This window comes from Balaenoptera physalus (assembly GCF_965194825.1).
Source record: "Balaenoptera physalus genome assembly, chromosome: 10".
Classification (NCBI taxonomy): domain Eukaryota; kingdom Metazoa; phylum Chordata; class Mammalia; order Artiodactyla; family Balaenopteridae; genus Balaenoptera; species Balaenoptera physalus.
Window position 1 is genome coordinate 108,755,195 of NC_138889.1, and position 21,414 is coordinate 108,776,608.

At 60.4% G+C, this 21,414-nt stretch overlaps 3 protein-coding genes across 8 annotated transcripts; 2 read left to right on the forward strand and 1 right to left on the reverse strand.

The window, feature by feature from the left end:
• Nucleotides 1-663: 663 nt before the first annotated feature.
• RAD9A (RAD9 checkpoint clamp component A) lies at nt 664-7,279 on the forward strand. Of its 3 annotated transcripts, XM_082409772.1 has the most exons (11): nt 664-839; nt 925-995; nt 1,446-1,574; nt 2,015-2,129; nt 2,217-2,316; nt 4,582-4,688; nt 4,779-4,888; nt 4,978-5,042; nt 5,134-5,271; nt 6,039-6,246; nt 6,335-7,279. In XM_082409772.1, exons 1-11 carry the CDS (start codon nt 806-808, stop codon nt 6,428-6,430), a joined length of 1,173 nt encoding a protein of 390 aa, XP_082265898.1. In that variant the 5' UTR covers nt 664-805; the 3' UTR covers nt 6,431-7,279. The 3 variants fall into 3 exon arrangements, with proteins under 3 accessions (XP_082265898.1, XP_082265897.1, XP_082265899.1); XM_082409771.1 differs by having other exon boundaries at nt 4,582-4,888; XM_082409773.1 differs by lacking the exons at nt 664-839; nt 925-995 and having other exon boundaries at nt 1,002-1,574.
• Nucleotides 7,058-10,415, reverse strand: PPP1CA (protein phosphatase 1 catalytic subunit alpha). The gene is made up of 7 exons (XM_082409814.1): nt 10,257-10,415; nt 9,594-9,725; nt 9,212-9,442; nt 8,469-8,573; nt 7,801-8,024; nt 7,584-7,718; nt 7,058-7,504 (listed from the first exon to the last, which is right to left on the reverse strand). Exons 1-7 carry the CDS (start codon nt 10,309-10,311, stop codon nt 7,394-7,396), a joined length of 993 nt encoding a protein of 330 aa, XP_082265940.1. The 5' UTR covers nt 10,312-10,415; the 3' UTR covers nt 7,058-7,393.
• A 25-nt stretch (nt 10,416-10,440) lies between these two features.
• TBC1D10C (TBC1 domain family member 10C) lies at nt 10,441-20,592 on the forward strand. Of its 4 annotated transcripts, none has more exons than XM_082409775.1 (10): nt 10,441-11,428; nt 11,661-11,839; nt 12,588-12,687; nt 12,913-13,020; nt 13,108-13,261; nt 13,418-13,532; nt 14,083-14,290; nt 14,416-14,605; nt 16,168-16,322; nt 16,622-20,592. In XM_082409775.1, exons 2-10 carry the CDS (start codon nt 11,688-11,690, stop codon nt 16,967-16,969), a joined length of 1,530 nt encoding a protein of 509 aa, XP_082265901.1. In that variant the 5' UTR covers nt 10,441-11,428; nt 11,661-11,687; the 3' UTR covers nt 16,970-20,592. The 4 variants fall into 4 exon arrangements, with proteins under 4 accessions (XP_082265901.1, XP_082265902.1, XP_082265903.1 ...); XM_082409776.1 differs by having other exon boundaries at nt 10,442-11,428; nt 13,108-13,214; nt 13,422-13,532; XM_082409777.1 differs by having other exon boundaries at nt 10,449-11,428; nt 13,108-13,214; nt 14,225-14,290.
• Nucleotides 20,593-21,414: the final 822 nt, after the last annotated feature.

A 21,414-nucleotide genomic window follows, 5' to 3' on the forward strand; every position in this document is an offset into this window, starting at 1 on the left:
CGTTTCCAGCGCTTCCCGTTAGTGACCCTCATCATTTGGCAGCGCTCACCCCTCCTCTCACAGACTCACTTCCCTCCCAACGGGGGCAAAGCCCCATGCACCGCTGAGTCTTTACTCTCGCCTTCCCCTGCCAGCCACACCCTTCTACCCCTTTCTGTCCGGAGAATCTTCTCTTCTTCGGGATCAACGCAGGATCCTCGAAGCCAGAGCGAACAGCCACTTCCCACCCCGGGATCCTGCTGCAACGTGCTTTAATTTCTTTTTAGAGCCGGTGGTTGCTGCTTCTGTGCGTGTCCCTGGTTCGGATTGGGTGCGACGGTCTGCCTTCGACCCCGTACCCCCGACAGACGCCCAGAAAATCCGTTCTAAATTAGTGACCCAGGCGGGCTCGCCCGCACATCTCCGGATTCGCTCCCCCACGCCCTTTGAGCGCATTGCGTTCGGGCGCGCAGCCGCGGTGGGCCCCGCTGACAGGCCCGGCTCATCCGGGGCGCTGAAGGGCCGAGGGAGGCCCTGGACCCCGCGAAGAGACAAGCCAGAAAGGCGCCCGGCGCTCCCGAATCACGTGACCGCCCCCCGGGGGCACGGACTCTGTCACGTGACGGCGTACCGGCGAGCGTTTTTCTCACGTGACGGAGGTGCAGGCGTGTGGCCCAATGAGGAGGCGGGGGCGGGGCTTCCGGGGGCGGTGCGCGGGAAGAGAACCCAGGGCGTCCGCGGCGGCAGGGGAGGCCCGGAGGGGAGCAGCGATCTGGGGTCCAGGCCGGGGCCCGCCGCCTGTCACAGCCCGGCCGCGGGGAGCAGCATGAAGTGTCTGGTCACGGGCAGCAACGTGAAGGGTGAGTTGGGGCCAGACGGCGGCTGGGGGCACGTGGGACGGCCCAAGGCGCCAGCAAACCAGTGTTTCTCCTCTCCTCCCCGCAGTGCTCGGCAAGGCCGTCCACTCTCTGTCCCGTATCGGGGACGAACTCTACCTGGAGCCCCTGGAAGACGGGGTGAGGAGCCACGGTATTGGGGGCGGGGTGAGATTCCCACAGGGAGCCCTAGCCTGGGCTCGAGTCTCGCCCCCATCAGATAGGATGCCGGTGGGCAGATTTGTCTGCTGAGTTAGTTTCCTCCCCTGTTGCTGGGACGTCACCTTGAGCCCTGTCATCTTCCCAGACCAGTGTGTGAATTGAGAGCATTTGCCCTCCCTGAAGTGCCCGGGGGCGGGTCGGGTCGGCGCTGAAGGCTGTGTAGGGCCCTTGCTGCAGGAGCGGTGCTGAGGGGCCCTCCGGGAAGGCTTCATGGAGAAGATACCCGCTGACTGGAAGGAGAGGGAGGGATTCAGCAGACGATGGTGGAAGTGGAGGACATTAGGGCAAGTGTGTGAGCAAAAGCCGGCCAGAGGGCTGGGCCTGACATTGCTGGTGACTGCATCCCTCTCCCTGCTTTTCCTGGCCCAGCTCTCCCTCCGGACCGTGAACTCCTCCCGCTCGGCCTATGCCTGCTTCCTCTTTGCCCCGCTCTTCTTCCAGCAGTACCAGGCGGCCACCCCTGGTCAGGACCCGCTGCGCTGTAAGATCCTGATGAAGGTGAGGCCCCTCTCTCAGCAGTGGCAGTGCACTCCCCCAGGAACCTCTACCACAGTGCGTTTGCTCTGAGGCACACAGTAGGTGCCAGCTGGGGAGAGAAATGTATGCAGGAGCAATCCAGTGCAAAATGCAGCGCAGGGGCATAGTACGGACATCCACAGGGGGTAATGGGAGATATGGAGAGGCTAATTGATTCTGCCAGGGACCTGCAGAGAGTGGTGACATTCAGGTTGGTCCTTGAAAGGTAAGCAGGTCTTTCAAGGCATTCCAGACAAGGGGAACAGCATGAACGAAGGCCTGGAAGGGTGTAAATGTCTGTGTGTGGGGGAAGCCCTTTCCCGGTGTGACAGTGCTGAGCCCGTGGTGGGCCAGAGCCTAAGGGGACGTGAGAGCTGGCTGGTGGGGGCGCAGGCCTGGGCTGATGTGTTTCCATCGCCTAGTCGTTCCTCTCAGTCTTCCGCTCGCTGGCGATGCTGGAGAAGACCGTGGAGAAATGCTGCATCTCCCTGAATGGCAGGAGTAGCCGCCTGGTAGTTCAGCTGTACTGCAAATACGGTGAGTGAGCAGCTGGCCGGCCAGGTCGTCCTTGCGGCGTGGGGTGGAGGTTGGCGAGGCCCACTGAGACCCTGTCTGCCCATCCAGGGGTGAGGAAGACTCACAACCTGTCCTTCCAGGACTGCGAGTCCCTGCAGGCTGTCTTCGACCCAGCCGTGTGCCCCAACGTGCTCCGTGCCCCAGCAAGGTGAGCACGCTCTCTGGTTGCAAGCTGAGGCCTAGGTTTCTCTCTTCCTTCTTTGGGCCTCAACGGTCAGTTTAAGAAGGCACCGCCTCCATTTGCCCTACAGGGTTTCTGTAGACCTCAAGGAGTTCATCCAACCTGGTTTGCTTTCAGGTCCTTGCCTGGCTCTTTAAGGGCAGAGGCTGGAGTGAGGAGGGGCTGGGTGCTCCCTTGTTCCATGTTCCTCACTGTCTTCTGGAGTCTGTATTCTCTACTTCAAAGGTCTGACTTGGTTTTCTGACCACTCAGACCCATTCTGACTCCTCTGTCAGAGAACAGGTCTCTGGCCTGCCCTCGAGTCTTCTCTGGCCTGAACACCTTTGAAGGTCCCTTAATTTTTGTGGCTCAGGGACTCATGACCCTTCTCTGGCTTCGTCATCCTTCTGGGATGATCCCCATTCAAGGGCAGCCTCTCTTCCTACCTGGCTGGGCTCTAGCCTTGAGGGGTCCCAGCAGGAGGCCAAGGAAGGAGGCTAGGCGGGGAAGTCATGGTCCAGGAGGGCTGCCTGAATAAGCAGCTGTAGAGATGGAGCTGTTTTGGGGAATCAGAGGGGCTGTGCAGGGCCCAGGAGACTCCAGCAGATGCAAAGGTCCCTGGTGAAGACCAGAGCAGAGAGGAGTGGCTCCCCTCCCACTCGCCCACACGCTGGGTGCCACTTGCATCCAAGTAACCCAAGGTCTTGTGTTTCTTTTCTTTTTGTAGCTGCAGGACATGGTAACTTCAAGGTCCCTTTGGGTCCTGACTTTCTGTTTTTCTGAGTTCTGTTGAAACAGCACTGCCCAGTATCCCTTTGGGTAGAGAAAGAGGGAATCAATCTGTGGTCTGTATTTTGAGGATTTTTCTTTCTCTTTCTTCTTTGAAAAGAGCAGTTGTGTTGAGATCTATCCTGATGGGGCTTTTTCCGTAAACCTACATCGTTGGAAAAACAGTCAGACTTCTTTTATCTTAGGTATTGGCCTATCCCAGCGATCTGCACTGTTCTAGGGTGTGATGGCTTAGGAGTGAATATGATTTGAACCTAGTACATTTTTAGAGGGTGTCAAATTCAGGACCAGGCAGATCCACCTCCTGACCCTAAACATGGTCCTAAAGTAAATTGCTTGAGGAAATTGGATCCCAGAGATTACAGGTGGGGAATTCTGACATGTGTCCATATTCCATTGGAGATCAAAGAAGCCCAACTGAGAGAATTGGGGGCTGACTCACATGACAGCTTATTTCTGAAAGGGCTATTTTATCTTGAAGATTATGAGTTTGGAGGAACTGAGGTGATTGGCAGTGGAAAGAATCAGAACATGTGAAATTCCTTAAAAGTTTATTGACTTAAATAGTTCTGTCTCTGTTACACATAATACAAAAAAAAAAAACCTTAAAAAAAAAGCAATTGTTTCTCTTTTTTTTAATTTATTTTATTTATTTATTTATTTTTGGCTGCGTTGGGTCTTCGCTGCTGCGTGCGGGCTCTCTAGTTGCAGTGAGTGGAGGCTACTCTTCGTTGCGGTGCGTGGGCTTCTCATTGCGGCGGCTTCTCTTGTTGCGGAGCATGGGCTGTAGGCGCACGGGCTTCAGTAGTTGTGGCTCGCGGCCTCTAGAGCGCAGGCTCAGTAGTTGTGGCTCACGGGCTTAGTTGCTCCGCGGCATGTGGGATCTTCCCAGACCAGGGCTCGAACCCATGTCCCCCGCGTTGGCAGGCGGATTCTTAACCACTGCGCCACCAGGGAAGCCCCCGTTTCTCTTTTTCTTATGGACAATTTTAAATTCATATAAAAGCAGACGCCAGTTCCTGTCCCAAGTGTCTTGAGGCAAATTCCAGATGTTATTTCACCTGTAACTGTTTATCGGCGTGTGTCTTTACTAGACAAGGATCTGAGGGCTCTCTCTGAAGGCCGCATTTATGCAGACAGTGTGGGGATGGTCTCCCACCCGTGGGTGGCCAGGTGCCGCCTGCCCGGTTTGGTTCAGCGCAAACAGCCCGTGCTTCCTGCTGTCTTCTGCGGGCTCTGCTCTTGTCTGCCCCGTCTCTTGCAAGTGGACTTCTCCTCCCACGACAGCCTGGGAGCCTTGGATGGGGCAGGGACCATGTCCCGCTCCTGTCCTCCCTGGGGGCATGCTAGGCCTGGCCTGGTTCCGTTTGGACATTGGTGTGTGTCACCGTCCTGCCTCAGGTCCTGAGAGCGAAGCCACTGGGTGGGGCTGAGTCTTGGGGTGATGCTGTGCCCTCCTCACAGGGTCCTGGGGGAGGCTGTTCTGCCCTTCCCCCCTGCGCTGGCCGAAGTGACGCTGGGGATTGGCCGTGGCCACAGGGTCATCCTGCGTAGCTACCAGGAGGAGGCAGGTGAGGGAGCCAGACATGGCCTGGGGCAGGGGGCAGAGATGGGCTGGGATGGGGCGGGGCCCAGGTTTCCTCCTGTTGCTGTCCCCACAGACAGCACCGTCAAAGCCATGGTGACCGAGATGAGCATCGGGGGGGAGGATTTCCAGCAGCTGCAGGCCCAAGAAGGGGTGGCCATCACTTTCTGCCTCAAGGAATTCCGGGTGAGGTTGCCCCCCACGCGCTCACCGCCTGTCTACCCGCTCCTCCCTGCCCCGCCCGGGGCCTCACTGCTCTGCCTCTCCCTCCCCAGGGGCTCCTGAGCTTCGCTGACTCAGCGAACTTGTCTCTCAGCATTTACTTCGATGGCCCGGGCAGGTAATTCCCAGCCTCAGGACAGGGAGGGGAGGGCTCTGGGATGCCAGGAGCCAAAGGGCCTTGACCTTGCCTGGACCCGTCACCTGCCCAGGCCAGCCATCTTTGCCATCAAGGACTCTCTGCTAGACGGCCACTTTGTCCTGGCCACGCTCTCAGAGCCGGACCCGCACCCCCAGGACCTACGTGGCCCGGAGCTCCAGCGGCCAGCGCCTCAGCTTCAGGCTCACAGGTAAGAGCGCTGCCCACCCACTCCTCCCCCTCCCCACCTCTGTGCACCCTGGGGAGCCTGCTGCTTCCAGCGTCTGCGCCTCCCCCTCCCCCCACTTCCTGTTGGGCCCCAGCCCCTGCAGTGCTCACAGCGTCCAGCCCTGCAGGCTCAACCTTACCGGGCAGCTGTACTCAGAGACTCCCCCCACCCAGGGAAGTGTCCCCAGGGTCGGGCTGGCTTCCTTCTCTGGCTGAGGCCTCCCCTCCAAGCCTCCTCCCAGGCCAGAGGAGGGAAAGGGCTGCCGGGAAGCCGGGGGCTGCCTGGGACTGGGGAAGCCGGCGGCTGAAAGGGCAGGTGGGTTGGGGAGGTTGGGCCCAGTGTAGTTTAAGCAGAGGAAGTTTGGCCTGGCCCTCCGCCCAGCATTTCCCTGGGCCCCAGTGCTCTCCAGTTCCTGTCCCCTGGGAAGGTGCGGGCTTGGGCCCCACGTGGCCCAGCTTACAGGACTTGCTGCTCCCCTCCCCCAGCTGAGCTAAACTGGCCCCCAAGATGCCTCCCTCAGGCCTCTACCTCAACTCTGATGAAAGGATTCCAGGTCCACCCCCTCCAGGAAGCAGCCACTTAACCCCAGGCATCCTCTCCCCTCCCACCAGATCAGGAAGTAATAAAACCAAGAGGTCACCAACGGTCACAGGGCTTTTGCAGCCCCCCGCTGAGCCCTCCAAGGTGGGGCCCTGCCTCTGTTCCCCCTCTTCTCTCCCTGTCCTTGCTAACACCGTCTCTGCTTACAGCACACCCCACCTGGACGACTTTGCCCTTGACGACATTGACTCGTACATGATCGCCATGGAAACCACCGTGGGCAGTGAGGGCTCACGGACACTGCCCTCCACCTCCCTTTCACCTGGCCTCCAGCCCCCCTGTAGCCCTGGCTCCCACTCAGAGGAGGAAGATGACACCGAGCCCACCACCGTGCCTGGGACTCCCCCACCCAAGAAGGTAGGGGCTGGCTGGAGACGGAGGCAGGGATGGGAGGCGGAGGGAGCAGCCTCCAGAGCTCACTCGGCTTCCTCTGTTTTCTCGCCAGTTCCGCTCGCTGTTCTTTGGCTCCATCCTGGCCCCTGCACACTCTCCCCAGGGCCCCAGCCCTGTGCTGGCTGAAGACAGTGAGGGGGAAGGCTGAGCCGAGAAGTCCTTGGAGGACTGGACCAGAGGAAGCCCCAGCCTCCCCATCTCCCAGCGCCAACCAGGGGCGGGGCCAGCTCTCCTCCAGGGTGGGTGGTAGAGGTGGGCTGTGCTGGAGCTCAGCTGGCTGGTCCTGCCGCCTCCCCCAGGCCCTGCTTGGCTATGTGTGACTGGCCTGGGTCCTGTCGTCTCCCTTCAGCCCCCAGTCCATCATGTCTGTTCCCAGTGTTGGTGCTGCGCTGCCACCTGCTGGGAGGTCCCTCACCTCTTAATCCCACTGTGTGGCCAGGGTCGGGGGCCTGCCTTCTCTAAGCCCACCTCCCTAAGGAAAAACCACGGTGGGGCTGCTGGCCCCTACTGATTCACCTTCTCTGCCAATCAGGACCTGTCCCTCCCTCAAATCCTGGGCACACCTCGGGGATCCCCTGTGGCCGGTACACACAGTTTTGCTTGCTTTTCCAAAACTCTCTGGCCCTGGCTTGGAAATACCAAGGGCCCCTGTGACCTGAGCATGTGGCTGGTGTTTCCCTGGCTGGGGCCCCATGCCCAGCAAGCCTCCCAAGTGGCCCTAGGCGGAAGGGTCGCCAGGCACGGCATTTGGGACAAGGGAGACAGACGCCGTGGCGAGAATCCAGCTTTGACCTTTATTCGAGAGACCAGATGGGTCGCCCCAGGATCCGGCTGCCAGCCCTGAGGCCAAGCAAGGCTGGAGACCCACAATCTGGCCCTGCTCTGCCCTGAGCTGCAGCCTCAGCCCCAGGATCCTGCCTGCAGCCACTGCAGGTGCAGGTGGAAGGAGCCCTGGGGGTTTGGACGCTGCTATTGATTCATAAAAAAAAGAAAAATACACCAAGGCTCCGTGTTGCCTGTGACAGGCGGCCCTAGGGGGCCAGCACGAACCCTCACAGCACGTGATTTCTGTACAATCCACCATCTGGGGCAGAGGGCGGGCACACGGAGGCTATTTCTTGGCTTTGGCGGAGTTGCGGGGTGGGGTGATGGGCCGGCCTCCAGGGTTCAGGCCGCTGAACTGCCCATATTTCCCCTTGTTCTTGTCGGCGGGCTTGAGGATCTAAAAGAGGCAAGCTGGTCAGGCTCATGGGGCTGAGCCATGGGCCCCCCGCCCCTTCCGTCCCCATCTCCAACCCCACCTGGAAGGAGCACATGAGCGTCTCGTCCACGCTCATCATGGCGCCTGCGTTGTCAAACTCGCCACAGTAGTTAGGAGCTGAGAAGAGTGTCACCAGCTGCCGCTTGGCAAAGAACTCGTAGCCATCTTCTACCACCTGGACGGGGGTGGGGGCAGTTAGTCCAGCAGGTGTTGCTGCCCGTCCCCTGCTGCCACCCAGACCAGAGCTGCCAGCCCACCTGGTGTGCCCGGCAGATGAGATCCAGGTCGTGCTTGTGCAGGAACTTGGCCACGACCTCAGCTCCGAAGGTAAAGGAGACGCCACGGTCATTCTCGCCCCAGCCCTGCACGTCCTTGTCAGGGTCAGACCACAGCAGGTCACACAGCAGGCCCTGGTCTGGCACGTCTGTGGGCCGCATGATACGCCGGATCTGCTCCATGGACTGTAGGTCCGGGGACAGGCCTGGGGGGCACCGGGGGCAGGTCACTTCCTCAAGCCTCAAAACAAGGGCCCTCCCTCCTCCAGGAAGCCTTTGCCAATCAGCCTCTGTTCCCCCAACCCTCCGCCCTCTCCTGGATTCCTGGGAGCCTAGACAGGCAGAGCTCATCGCCTTCTGCCTCTTCAAGTCCCTGTCCCTTCAAGGAGCACAGCGCTCCCTGGAGAAAGACAAGCAAACTCCACGCAAGAAGCCGAGGCCACGACATGACAGTGAGTGCACCCTAACGCTGGGGTGCGGGGGGGCTTTGTGGAAGAAGTGACATCCAAACCGGGACTCCAGGGAGAGGTGTTCCAGGTGGCTGAGAACGTGTCCTCCAGCTAACACTTCTGTCCCAAATGCCCCAGGGATGTGGCCAGGGTCGTCCTGCCCAAGCATTCCCTTGCCATGCGGCCCAGAGCCGCCCTCACCCCCGTGACAGCAGAAGATCTTTTCATCCACAATGGCAGCAATAGGCAGGCAGTTGAAGCAATCGGTGAAGGTTTTCCATAGTTTGATGTTGTAGCGTCTCTTGCCTGCCCAGAGGAAGGAGAGGGCTCACGAGAAGGCCTGTCTGCCCCACCCTCAGTGTGGGTCTCTGGGCCTTCCAGGGCACATTGTGTGTTGTTCAGACACAGCTGGGAGAAGAGAATGGAAGGCAAGAAGGGAACCCCCACCCCGCCCCGCCAACCCTCACCCCACTGCCTCGCAGGAGGAATTCTAAAGCAGCCGAGTCCACAGGAACCCCAGAGTTCCAGTTCTGGAACAACCTCAGGGTTGGCACCCATGCCCCTGCACATGAGCAGAGCCAGGCCAAGACCGGGTTTGGTCTCTCTCAGCTTCTGGCCAACAGAGCCCAGTCCAGACAGGCATCCTAAGTGCTTAAGTAACGGATGCACTGGAGGGGAGTGCCGGCAGGCAAGGCCCTGCATTAGAATGCTGGCAGCCCTTCAGTCAGCAGCCATTCACCACGTCCCTCCTGAGCACCAGGACCCATGCCAGGAGGGCAGGGAGGAGAGATGTGAACTGGCCCGGCCCTGCCTTCACGGAGCTCAGTCTAGCAGGTGTTCGTCAGACACTGCTACCCCAGCCACCAGGTCAACACGAGGGTCGCACTGAATGGCCGGGAGAGCCCTTCAGGACCCGCTCAGCCCCAGATGATCATCCCACTCACACTCATCGTAGAAGCCGTAGATGCGGTTGATGCTGGCACACTCGTGGTTCCCACGGAGCAGGAAGAAGTTCTCGGGGTACTTGATCTTATAGGCCAGCAGCAGGCAGATGGTCTCCAAAGACTGCTTGCCCCTGTCCACGTAGTCCCCCAGAAACAGGTAGTTGCTCTCTGGAGGGAAGCCGCCGTACTCGAACAGCCGCAGAAGGTCGTAGTACTGGCCATGGATGTCGCCTGTGACCCAGAGAACCAGGTCAGCACTAGGTGCAGTCTAAACTTGAACCCAGGGCCAGGGTTGGGCTCAAGGGAGGAGAGATCCAGGGACTTTGGCTGGTGGGGGGGTACCCACTTTCAGGAAGCAAAGGGGCCTGGGCAGGGGGCTCACCGCAGATCTTGAGGGGTGCCTCCAGCTCCAGAAGAATGGGCTGGCTCAGGAAAATCTCCCGGGATTTGAGGCACAGACCACGGATCTCGTTCTCTGTCAGCTGTACATTCTTTCCAGGCCGCGAGCCCTGCACTGGGAGTGGAATGAGGCATCAGGACCCTCAGGCAAGAAGAGGGTGGGTGACATGGGTGGCCCCATAGGCACTTCTGGGGGGGGCGCCTGGGCCTCCCGGGCCCCGCCTCGCCCAGGGGCAGCTGCTGCTGCTGAGCCTCCTGGGACCCCCGCCTCAAGCCTCAAGGGACGAGACCCCCAGCTACCCTCAAGACACTCGAGAGGGGACTGCTGTGCGCGGAGGCCTGCCAAAACCTCAGAACACGGGACCCCTTGCTTGGGGGGGGCTAGGCTTCTCGGATTTCTCTCTCACCCCAAGAGCCCTGGCCAACCCGTGCGCCCCCTGCCCTGCTCTGGCAAGGGGAGCAACCCCAGACCTCCCAGGCGCGCCGCGATTGGGAAGGGGGGGGCACCTGCGGCCACGGGACCTCGCGGCCCGTCCCCGCCCAGTCTAAGCTGGCCCTGGGAGGGGCAAGTCCACCCGCGCGCCACTTCCGGGCCGGGCAGGGGACCAGGGCGCGGCCGGCGCCCACCTCCCCTGCCCCGGCCAACCTTCCAGCAGGCGCCCGATGATAGAGTCCAGGTTGAGCTTCTCGCTGTCGGACATGGCGGCGCCGCCGCTCTGGCCCCAGCAGCTCCGGGCCCGCTCCTGCCTCCCGCCCTCCCGCTGCCTCCTTCCGGCCTCGCGCTCCTTCCGCCCGCCCCGGCTCGCCGCCCCGCCTCCTAGGCCGCCCGCCCCGCCTCCTAGGCCGCCCGCCCCGCCCCTCCCCTCCCCTCCCCTCCCCGCCCCGCCCGCTGCCCTAGCGCTCTAGCGCCTCCGCCGGACGCCGGGCGCAGGGGTCGCGGCAGCCCGGGAGGCGGGGCCTCGGTCAGGGGGCGGGACTTGGACTGACTCGTGTGTCTGGGGCGGAGCCTGCTCGGTGGGCGGGGCTTCATGGGGTGAGGTCAAGCCTAGCTCCGCCCTTGAGGAGTTACCCTCCGCTGTAAGGAGGAGGTGCGGTCGGAAGTACTGTGGAAGTTGTTTTTCTCTTTCAAGGGCTGAGCAGTCCTTCCCACTTCTGTCCTGGTCGGGAAGGTGTTGTGACCTCATTGGTTACTCATTGGGTCTCCCCAAACAGTTCAGATTAAGCCCTTGAAGTGCAGGAAAGGAAACTGAGGCTCAGAGATAGTAAGAGCCTCAAATTCACAGAGGACCTCTACCTCCTGAGTCTGGGGCCCTCGGGCGACTGGCTACGTAGATCCAGACACCTGTTGCTGAACTCCGAGCTCATTTTGGTCCACACTGCCTGTGGTGCATGCTAAATTATTATTTTTTGTAATGTCTCATCCTGGCCTTTTGAGTAGCATAGTAATGCTACATTGTGTGCATGTTGAAAGTATTACTTTGTAAAGAGCAAACACTAAATACACCATGATACTCCTTGGACCCTGAATCGAGTGTTTTACGTGCCAGTGACCTCAAATCTGGAGGCAGCCTGCCCTCTCTACCTCTGGCAGGCCCTGGCCGCATCACACCCAGCACAGGAACCCAAGCCTGCACCCACCCAGCCCACCGGGATGGTGGGAGGAGCCCATGGCCCAGGGCCACTGGGGCAGGCCGGAAGAGCCCGGGACAGGAAGGGGTAACTACCCCCCCCCCACGCACTTAGGAGGGGCCCCTCGGCTGGTTGCCGAAGCTGTGGCTGAGGAGGAAGTGAGAGGAGGAGGTGAGGTGCAGCAAGGAGGTAAGCTGGGCTGCAGGGGATAGGGGCCTGGCCTTTCTGCCACTTCTGGGCCCATGCTCCACCCCCACCCCACAAGAGAAGAGGGGACAGAAGGGGCTTGGAGAGATACCCTGAAATCTGCTCCCTCTGACCACGCAGTCAGGTCCTGGGGCTGGGGCCTGGCTGGATAGGAGCCCAGGCCCCAGGCTGGCTAGGAGCTGCCTCTCACATTGGCTTTCCCCACATCCTGCAGCCTGTGGCATCAAGGGTCTGCAGCACTATGGCCCAGGCCCTGGGGGAGGACCTGGTGCAGCCTGGTGAGCTGCAGGATGACTCCAGCTCTTTGGGGTCTGACTCAGAGCTGAGTGGGCCCGGCCCATATCGCCAGGCTGACCGCTATGGCTTCATTGGAGGCAGCTCAGCAGAGCCAGGGTAAGTAGGGAAGGGATGGGGTGGGGCGGTGGGGTGCTGGGAATAAGGGTGGGAGCTGAGGGCTGAATTCTAGAGTGAGGTCCAACCTCGAGGGTCCTGGGAGGGTCTGGGGACTCAGCCAGTATCATCCCTTCTCGGGTTCCAGATGGAATTCTAAGGTTAGCAGGGCTGTGGGGGGTGGTCCCTGTATGTCTCTTTTACTCCCAGTCTCTGAGGGTTTCCACCCACCTCTGGGGCCAAACATTCTGCCCCTTTTAATCTGGCCCAGGAATCCCAGATCCAGATCACAGAACCCACACTTCTTCCCCCACCAATCCTCTCCATTCCCAATGCACAGACAGGAAGACAAGTCCAGAGACAGATAGGAAGGTCACACAGCAGATCAGAGACAGAATCAGACTCAAACTCACAACTCCTGGCTTCTAGTCCAGGACTCTGTCTACCCAGCTTCCCCGATGACTTGTCTGTGTCCCTATCCTGGGGGACAATCAACAAGCCCCTCCCTCAACACACACCTACACACCCCCTTCAGTCTCTCCTGCTTCCACCCACATCGGAGCCACATCCTTTCCTGTCCCCATGACAACCACTGGCAACTCCTGGGTGACAGGTCACCACCCCGCCCCAGAGACTCCCAGAGATCTCCAGGGCCAGGAGTTAGGCTCACCCAGGTAGCATGAAGGGTGGCGGACGCGGGCTCTGGGTAACAGCTGCCCAGCGCCTGGATGCCTGTGCCATGTGTCCCCAGGCCAGGTCACCCTCCTGCAGACCTTATCCGCCAGCGGGAGATGAAGTGGGTGGAGATGACCTCACACTGGGAGAAAACCATGTCTCGGCGGTACAAGAAGGTGAGGGGGAGAGTGGTCCCACCCAGGCCTCCGTGGCTCAGCCCCCTTTGCCTCGGCCCATGCCCTGGCAAAATTCACCCCTCCCGTGTCCCAGTACCTCCTGCCTTTTCTCCCTGCTACCCAAAGTGGCTCTTGCCTGATGACAGGTTGTGCTTGGGGCCTGCCGACAGGAGCAGGGGAAGCTGGCGTGGCTGGCCTAACGGGGTCCCTTGGCCTCACCCACAGGTAAAGATGCAGTGCCGGAAAGGCATCCCCTCGGCCCTGCGGGCCCGGTGCTGGCCCCTGTTGTGCGGGGCCCATGTGTGTCAGAAGAACAGCCGTGGCACTTATCAGGTGAGGGAACTGGCAGGGGTCCCACCTCCCCTCCCCTGGCCCTTCACCACTCTGGGCCTTCACATCCACCTTTTTGTCCACACACAGGAACTGGCTGAGGCCCCTGGGGACCCACAGTGGATGGAGACCATCGGCAGGGACCTGCACCGCCAGTTCCCTCTCCATGAGATGTTTGTGTCACCCCAGGGTCACGGGTATGAGGCCAGTGATGCCCAGGGACCCCCAGCCCCACAACCCCCAGGTGCTTTGGCCTAGTGCCGCCCCGCCCCGGCTTTATATCTTTTCATCTCAGAGGACCCATCAGGGCCCTCGGGGGGCTGAGGCCTGGGCAAGGGCCGCCAGAGGGTGGGGAAGGGATGCCCGGAGGACCGGCCCCTAATGGGGTCTTCTGGCACAGGCAGCAGGGGCTCCTCCAGGTACTCAAGGCCTACACCCTGTATCGGCCGGAACAGGGCTACTGCCAGGCCCAAGGCCCTGTGGCTGCCGTGCTGCTCATGTATCTGCCCCCAGAGGTGAGTGCCCTCAACCCTGCTACGGGGACCCAAGACCCTGACCCCCTAACCCCAGTGATCCATGAACCCCAACGCTGGTGACCTAGGGACCTAGTAATCCTGTGCCCTGGACCCATGACCCCTCCATCCCCAGGAACTCTGGCCTCAGGGACCTGGGATCCTTGACTCCTACCCAAACCTGTCCTAGTGAGTGACCCAGGGCCTCATGACCACCAACCTCAGCGACCTTCAAACCCAACGACCTTGACTGCAGGAACATGGAACCCTGAGCCCTGACCTTTGCCCTAATGATCTAGGAGTCTGGATGTTATTACCTTGACCTCATGACTTCTGATTCTGAACCCTGTGACCATGATCCCTGACCCCAGTGACCCCAAGAACCCAAGACTTGAACTTTGGGACCCTCCCTAGCCTTGACCAGTGAGCCCCTACCCTGTGACCCTCAAATTCAACCCCCTGAGCCCTGTGACTTCCAACTCCCTACACCCCTTGGTAGGCTTCTATCTGGGCAACGGGAAGCTTTTTGGTAAGACCTGCCCCTCCCCACCAGCCCCAGCACTGAGTCCAGGCTCCTGGCTCCAGAGTCACCCCAGATGGTGTCCGAACCCTCCCCTGCGCCCCTTTCCCCCGCCCTGCGGTCCCCTCCGTGGTGCCCTCTGCGGTGGGCACTCAAGGCCTGTGCCCGCCCCCAGGAGGCCTTCTGGTGCCTGGTACAGATCTGCGAGGTTTACCTCCCTGGCTACTACGGGCCCCATATGGTGAGAGGCTGGGATGGGGCCAGAGGGCACAGGGGGAGGGGCTGGGCGGGGGGGTGGGGAGGGGCCTGGGGACTGGGTGGGGACCTGGGGACCGGGCGTGGAGGTGCTGATGGACGTGGCCACAGGAGGCTGTACGGCTGGACGCCGAGGTGTTCACGGCCCTGCTGCGGCGGCTGCTCCCGCGTGTGCACAAGCACCTGCAGCAGGTGGGCGTCGGGCCCCTGCTCTACCTGCCCGAGTGGTTCCTGTGCCTCTTCGCCCGCTCCTTGCCCTTCCCCACGGTGCTGCGTGTCTGGGACGCTTTCCTTAGCGAGGGTGAGTGGGTGGCTGGCCAGGTGGGCAGGGGCAGGCGTGGGAACTGGGGCCGGGAGCCTCAGGTGCCTGGTGTGCAGAGGGGATGAGGGTGCCAGCTCTGCTCTGCCCCACCGCCACTGCCAGTCCTGGCCTGGGGTCTGGGTGCTGGGGTGTGCTGAGGGTGACAGCGCCCTGTGGCTCTGGGGAAACGGCCCAGCCCTTGGCCACGGATCACCAGTGCAATGAATGATAGCACTCACCCCCAGCAGTGAGACCACCACAGGGAGGGCACCATCTCCTTGGGGGAGGGCTGGAGTCGGGGGGCGCTTCCGCAAGGTAGATAGGGCAGGAGCTGCAGAGATCACAGCAGTGAGACAGCTCAGGGACTGGGCACAGTGGGGGCATGGCCGATGGAGCCCCACGGGCCCTTGGTGAGTGCTCTCGGAGGCCAGCGCTGCTCTGGAAGCCAGGGCCACTTGAATGAGTGAGACCTACATTCTGGTGGAAGCCAGGGCCACTTGAGTGAGTGAGACCTACATTCTGGTGGAGGTGGGGATGGGAGGTGACGGTACCAAATTAACAAGATATTTATAGATTGTCATAAGTTCTGTGAAGAAAATAAAACAAAGGATGTGCCAAAGTGTAGGGGGGCGGCAGGAGGAGAGTGCCGTTTAAAGGTGCTCGCGGCTGCTCTGTGGAAGAGGCAAACTTGCACGGCCAGTGTGGAGGCGGAGAGGCCAGGTTACAGACGACTGACTTGGGGGTGCGGACGTGGGAGAGGTGCCAGGCCAAGAGCGGGGTGGTTGGACCAAAAAAATGGTAGAAATCAATCAGTACCTCTATTGAGCACCTGCTGTATGCCCAGTTGGCTTCAGGCTGGCTTAGAGCTCTGGCCACGGGTGTCCAAGTCGCCATCTACATGTCCTCCCCTGCAGACTCAGACCTCGAGGGCGGGGCAGGGCAGGGTCCCCCGTTAGGGTGGCTGAGCTACCCTTGCTCTCTGCCTCAGGCTCACTTTCATAACGGTGACGCCGTTAGTAGTCGCTGCTGTCCCTTTACAAGTCACAGTTGTCACCAGACCTCACTGGTCCCCTGACTGCTGTTCTCAGCAGACCCGAGGCTACCAGGAAGGAATTCTGAGGCTCCAGGAACAGGCCCAAGGTCACACCCATGTGCGTGTGTGCGTGTTTATGTGCATGTGTGTCCTATGCTCTTGGCTTAGAGGTGAGGAGTTCTGGCTAGAATCTTTCTAGAACCAGAAGGTCACAGGTCTGAGCTGGAAAGGCCTTCATGTCACCACCCAGCCCTTCCTTGGAGGGACGAGGAACTGAGGCCCAGAATGAGAAGGCTTGGCGTGAGGCGTTCAGTAGCCCCTGGCTCCTGGCAGGCTGCTCTGCCCAGAAGTGTCCGTGGCCGCTGAGACATGCTGGCCAGTGCTCTCAGATTGCCACCCTGCTCTCAGTCATTGGCTCCCGGCAGCAGAGCTGCAGGAGGGTGGAAGGAGTCTGGCTGAGGGCAGGTTCAGGTGTAGACTGAGGAAGCCCAGGGCTGGCCCCCCAACTGAGTGAGCCCCCGGCCTGCAGGTGTGAAGGTGCTGTTCCGTGTGGGGCTGACACTGGTACGCCTGGCACTGGGCACCACTGAGCAGCGCCTGGCCTGCCCGGGGCTCCTGGAGACACTCGGCGCCCTTCGAGCCATCCCACCCACCCAGCTGCAGGAGGAGGCCTTCATGCCCCAGGTGGGTGCCCCTTGCCCGCCCTCTGCAATGGCCCAGCCCCCCTGCACAGTTGCGGAAACTGAGTCCCAGAGGGGGAAGTCAGAGTAAGAACCGGGGCTCAGTTCTTGTCCTCTGAGCAGCAGAGAATGTGGAAACCCCAGGCCCCAAGTGGCTTTCTGTGGCTCCTTTAGTCTCTTTGTCTGTCAGCCCCTCAGCCCTCAGCCACTTCCTGCGGCTGTGTCCTGCCCGCCCCGCAGGGATCTCATCGCTTCCTGCCCTCCCCCAGGCCAGGCAGATTCAGTATCAACTGCTCCCCATAGGTGCACAGCGTGGCCCTGTCCGAACAGGACTTGCAGCGGGAGATCAAGACCCAGCTGGCCCAGCTGCCCGCGTCGGCATCTGGGCCACCCCCGAGGCCGCAGGCCCGCCTGCCTGGGGCCCAAGCCATCTTTGAGGCCCAGCAGCTGGCAGGAACCCGGGGAGCCACCAGGCCCGAGGTGCCCCGCATCGTGGTGCAGCCCCCGGAGGAGCCCAGGCCGCCACGGCGCAAGCCCCAGACCCGAGGCAAGACTTTCCATGGGCTGCTGACTCGGTCCAGGGCCCCCCGTATCGAGAGCCCCGCCAGGTCCCATCGAGGCTCCACCTCCTCTCTGGACACCCGATTCTGAAGGTCCCACTTCTGAGGGTACCAGAGACTCAGGGTCCCCCAACCCCAACTGCCTGAACGGTGGATGCCAGCCTCAAAGTAGGCACCGCACTTTACAGCCGGGATGGATGCCTCAGCTTTCCCGTGGACTGTGTCAGGCTTGAGGATGAAGGAAGGTCAGAGTGAGGTTTTGGGGACCCAGGCCCATCATCCGCCCATGGAGCTGCCCTGGTGCCTGGGCCCCTGCAAGCATCAAGCTGGCGCTGAAGGAGGGTGAGGTTAGGGGCACGGGCTGGGCTTAGGGGACCCCAAGGCTCCTGGGGAGGCCTGGAATAAAGTCTGAGCAGAAGCCCGTATGCAGTCAGATGGAATGCCTTCCAGCCTCAACCCTGGACCAGCTGCTCCTTCCCCTCCGGCCCTCACTCCCCTCACAGCCCCGCCCCTCCTAGTCCAGCCCTGGCTCCTCAGGGCACACTGAGGCTGCCCATTGGCTGCTGGAAGGTGTTTACCAGCAACAGGAGCCAATGGTAAGCTGCAGTGCCCAGCCTCTTGGGGTCAGGTAAGGCCTCTGTACCTGGGGGAAGAGGGCTCCCCAAGTGGATGCTGGGCCCAGAAGTGGGACTCTATCCCCTCTTCTGCTCCCTCTCCCTGCTGGTTCAGGATCCCCCCCAGGGGTGTGGGCACTCTAAGCCAAGTCCGCCCCCGACCCATGGTCCTGGTCCCGTCCTCAGAGAGAGCCAGCTGAGAACAAAGGCCTAGTGTGCCTGGACAAAGGAGAAAGGGCCCGCCAGCCCTTGCCCCCTGCCTAAGCCCCAGCCGCACCCCCTGGGGACTGCCACCGTGGAAACCCCTCCCACACTTGCTAATTGCCCCCGTGGGTGCCTGAGGTGCCTGGGACAGGAGCCATCGCCAGGACAACGGGGCTGGTTCTGACGTAGGCTTATGTTCCCGCAGGGCCCATTCCCAGTGGTGCCCTGCCTCCCTGCTTCCTTGGGTGCCCTCCCCTGAAGGGGGGAGGGGGAGGGGGTACCCGGAGAAAGTGACTGCAGTCCCGCTTAAATGGTGGAGTGGTTTTTTTGGCCACGCTGCGCATCTTAGTTCCCTGACCAGGGATCCAACCCGAGCCCCCTGCAGTGGAAGCGCGGAGTCTTAACCACTGGACCGCCAGGGAAGTCGCAGTGGTGGAGTGTTTGATCCATGCTTCTCAGTGGCTGAGCTGCAGTGTTGGCACCCTCAGATCCAGTGACAGGGCCACGGCTGCAGGAACACGCTCCCTCCGCCTGTACTCTTGTGGCGCTGACTGTGTGACTGGCCAGGCCCTGGGTCCTGGGCAGACCATCCCACCCCCTGAAGGAGGGACTCACGGAGGTCCAGACCCAGAGCTAAAGTTTACCTGGGGGGAAACTAAGGCTCAGGAGGGGAGGCAACCGGGCCAAAGCTTTGCTGCCCAGGGCAGACCCAAGGTTCACCACTCCCCCCGCATCAACAGCCATGAACCTGACACCCACCTCCGTCTGCCATCCTGGGGCTGCTCTCTCTCCTGCTCCCACCCACTCCCCCAGTCTCGCCCCAGCCTGGGTTCTGAGTGTGGGCCAGGGGCTGGGCTCCTGTGAGTTAAAGAGAGCTTCCTGAGCCCTCCCTCCCCCCTCCCCACTCCACTAGGGTACTTGGAGCTTAATAATAACACAGCCCCCTGCAGCTCACAGACCCCTTTCTCAGACCCCCACACCCTCTCTCTGCAGGTGGCACTGAGAGCCTCTTTAGAGAAGGGGGAGATGGGCAAGTTGAGCGCCCAGCCCAGGATCACAGTGGGGGGCAGAGCCAGCTAGACCTCGCCTTAGGCTTAGGGCAGGTGTCTCATGGACTCTTGGCTGGGAGCAGGTAGGTGGGGGAACCTGCAGGGAGTTTATGGGGTTTGCCCTGCACTCTCTGCCCTCCGTGAGCTCAGCTCTTCTGCTGGGAAGGTAGAGGAGCAGGAAAGCAGCAGCCTTGGCACCAGGGCTGCTGAGTCTGGAGGAGAGGCCACGTGGTAGGCGTTCCCCCTGGATATAGACCCTGGGGCAGGTGGTCTCCAGCACGGGCCTCTCGAGCTGGGGCTGAGTCACTGCCTTGTCTACTGTGGGAAGCATTTTCTGGGCAGTCCTTCTGCAGGTCCCGTTATCAACCATCCATCTGGGAAGCCTGAGCCAAGGGGTCAGACCAAAAGAGGACCAGCTCCCTCCTTGTCGGAATGCTTTTTTACACACGCTGTTCCCACAGGGCTGCGCTAGCCCCCTATGGCTCCTGTGCACTAGTTGGGAAAAGATGCCCCTCCCCCAGGTACATGCATCCCTTGCAGGACAGAAGGGAAGTGACCACTCAGCAGGGTACCTTTGTGCAGTGAGCAACCTGCACAACCACACTCAGTGAACCTAGCAGCCCCAGCTCCCTACAAACCTGCCTGGAAAGGGGCTCAGAGAAGGCAAGGCACGCATCTGAGAGTACTCAGCCTGTGGGGACCAAAGCTGGGATGGCACCCAGCGATGTCCATCGGCCTGGGTCAGCCCAGGGGACAGGAGTGGGGAGCAAGCAAAGAAGTGGAAGGGCAAATGGACCCCCATGTGGGGGACCATGGTCTCCATCTCGACTGCCACCCCCCCCATAAGTCCCCCCATCCCCACACTGTCCGGAGGCCAGGCTTGGACTCCCCGCAAAGTCCCTGCATGGGAAAGGCCTTCTCACTGTCTCTGAGCCTCAGTCTCCTCCTACAGATAATAGGGTAATAACAGCTCCCACCCTAGTCCCAAGACCACTCTACCTGTCTCATTTCTATGATGGTTATTGTTTAGTCAAGCTGGGCAGTCACCCAGGGATTGCCTCTCGTCACCCCACGCCTACCTGGCTCAGCTCAGCCTCAGGTGACCTCCAGGCTCTCCTGGCACAAACAGAGCAAGACTGCCCTGCCAGCCTGCTTGCCCCAAGTCCCAGGGCCCTGGGCTGAGCTGCAGTTGCCCAACCCTGATTTCCCTCCCTGCATCCACAAGGCAAATGCCATCACAGCCGGTGCCCAGCCAGGGCAGTCTGGGAGTGGGCACAGAACCACACTGCTCTGTGTGCATGTATGCACACACTCTGGCAGAGGGAAGACCCCAGCCCTGCCTCTCACCAGCCGTGTGACCTTGGGCAAATCGCATCACCTCTCTGAGCCTCCATTGCCTCATCTGCAAAAGGCAGAGACTCATAACTGCTACCCAACAGGGTTAAGTGAGATATGGCACATAAAGCCCTCTGTACAGTGCCTGGGACAAGTCAAAAAACGTTTGCTGGCACTGCTACCTTCTGCCAGGTGCCCCCTGTCCAGCCAAGCCTGGGCTAAAGTATGCAGTATAATCCCCATTTGAGGATGAGAAAACTGAGTCTACAGATGCTACACTGCTTGTGTTAAAAACAAGACAGCAGGGACTTCCCTGGAGGTCCAGTGGGTAAGACTCTGCACTCCCAATGCAGGGGCCCGGGTTCAATCCCTGGTTGGGGAAATAGATTCCGAATGCATGCCGCAACTAAAGATCCCGCATGCCACAACTAAGGTCCAGTGCAGCCAACATAAATAAATAAATAAATAAATAAATAATTTTAAAAAGAGTTAAAAAAAAAAAAAAAAAACAAGACAGCAGGCCCAAGGTGGAGTCACTTATGCTAAGCCCCATGTCACCAAACCGGGATAACTTGATTACAGTTTCAGCTCTCCTGGAAATTGTATCTTAAACTTTCAGTCAATCAGGGATTGCCTGACCAGCACTAGCAAGTTCATCTGCCTGATAGACCCCTGCTGTTGCCTAAAAGAAAGTGATCTTGCAATAACCAACCCACTTTTTTGCCTAAGTATAACTTCTTTGTGTCTGCTCCCTTCTGCCTATAAAAGTCTTGCATTTTACACAACTTCTTGTAGCTCCTTTCTGTCTGCTAGACGGGATGCTGCCAGATTCATGAACTGCTGGATAAAGCCGATAAGATCTTTAAAATTTACTCTGTTGGATTTTGGTTTTTAATATTTGTTAAGTGTCAGATCTCATGCTCTTTGGTGACATCCATGCCCCAACCCTGCTCCCTCCCGTGGATCTCCCTGGAGCTCAGGCTACCGGCTCAGCAAGAGGATGGATCTTCTTGGGTGGCCGCACCTCATTCCAGGAGCCTGAGCTGGCCACAGGGAGGAGTGGAGTGTGGATCTGGTGCTGGGGAGCCCAGAGCAGCCCTGGAAAGCTGTGTGGGGAATGTGGGCTGGGCTGGGGGGCCCCAGGTAAGTCACTTCTCATCTCTGAGTCCCTCCACTGGTAGACAGGGTGGTTCCTCACAGGCTGCTCTGTGTACGGTTGTAGAAAGGGGCCAAAGCAGCCACCTTTGCCTCCACGAGTGCTGCGGGGCCGTCAGTACCCTCCCCCAGCCCAGGAGGCTCTAGGGAACAGTCGGGGGTGGGGGGGTGTCTCTGGA

Excerpts from the sequence above, each read along its gene's own strand:
- RAD9A (XM_082409771.1), top strand. The coding sequence starts at position 806 with ATGAAGTGTCTGGTCACGGGCAGCAACGTGAAGG. Across the intron at positions 840-924 it reads CACGGGCAGCAACGTGAAGG|TGCTCGGCAAGGCCGTCCAC; the intron begins GTGAGTTGGGGC and ends TCCTCCCCGCAG. Across the intron at positions 996-1,445 it reads TGGAGCCCCTGGAAGACGGG|CTCTCCCTCCGGACCGTGAA; the intron begins GTGAGGAGCCAC and ends TTCCTGGCCCAG.
- PPP1CA (XM_082409814.1), bottom strand. The coding sequence starts at position 10,311 with ATGTCCGACAGCGAGAAGCTCAACCTGGACTCTATCATCGGGCGCCTG. Across the intron at positions 8,574-9,211 it reads CTACGGCTTCTACGATGAGT|GCAAGAGACGCTACAACATC; the intron begins GTGAGTGGGATG and ends TCCTCTGGGCAG. Across the intron at positions 7,719-7,800 it reads TCATCTGCCGGGCACACCAG|GTGGTAGAAGATGGCTACGA; the intron begins GTGGGCTGGCAG and ends ACCCCCGTCCAG.
- TBC1D10C (XM_082409775.1), top strand. The coding sequence starts at position 11,688 with ATGGCCCAGGCCCTGGGGGAGGACCTGGTGCAGCCTGGTGAGCTGCAG. Across the intron at positions 11,840-12,587 it reads GGCAGCTCAGCAGAGCCAGG|GCCAGGTCACCCTCCTGCAG; the intron begins GTAAGTAGGGAA and ends ATGTGTCCCCAG. Across the intron at positions 13,262-13,417 it reads CCCAGCCCCACAACCCCCAG|GCAGCAGGGGCTCCTCCAGG; the intron begins GTGCTTTGGCCT and ends CTTCTGGCACAG.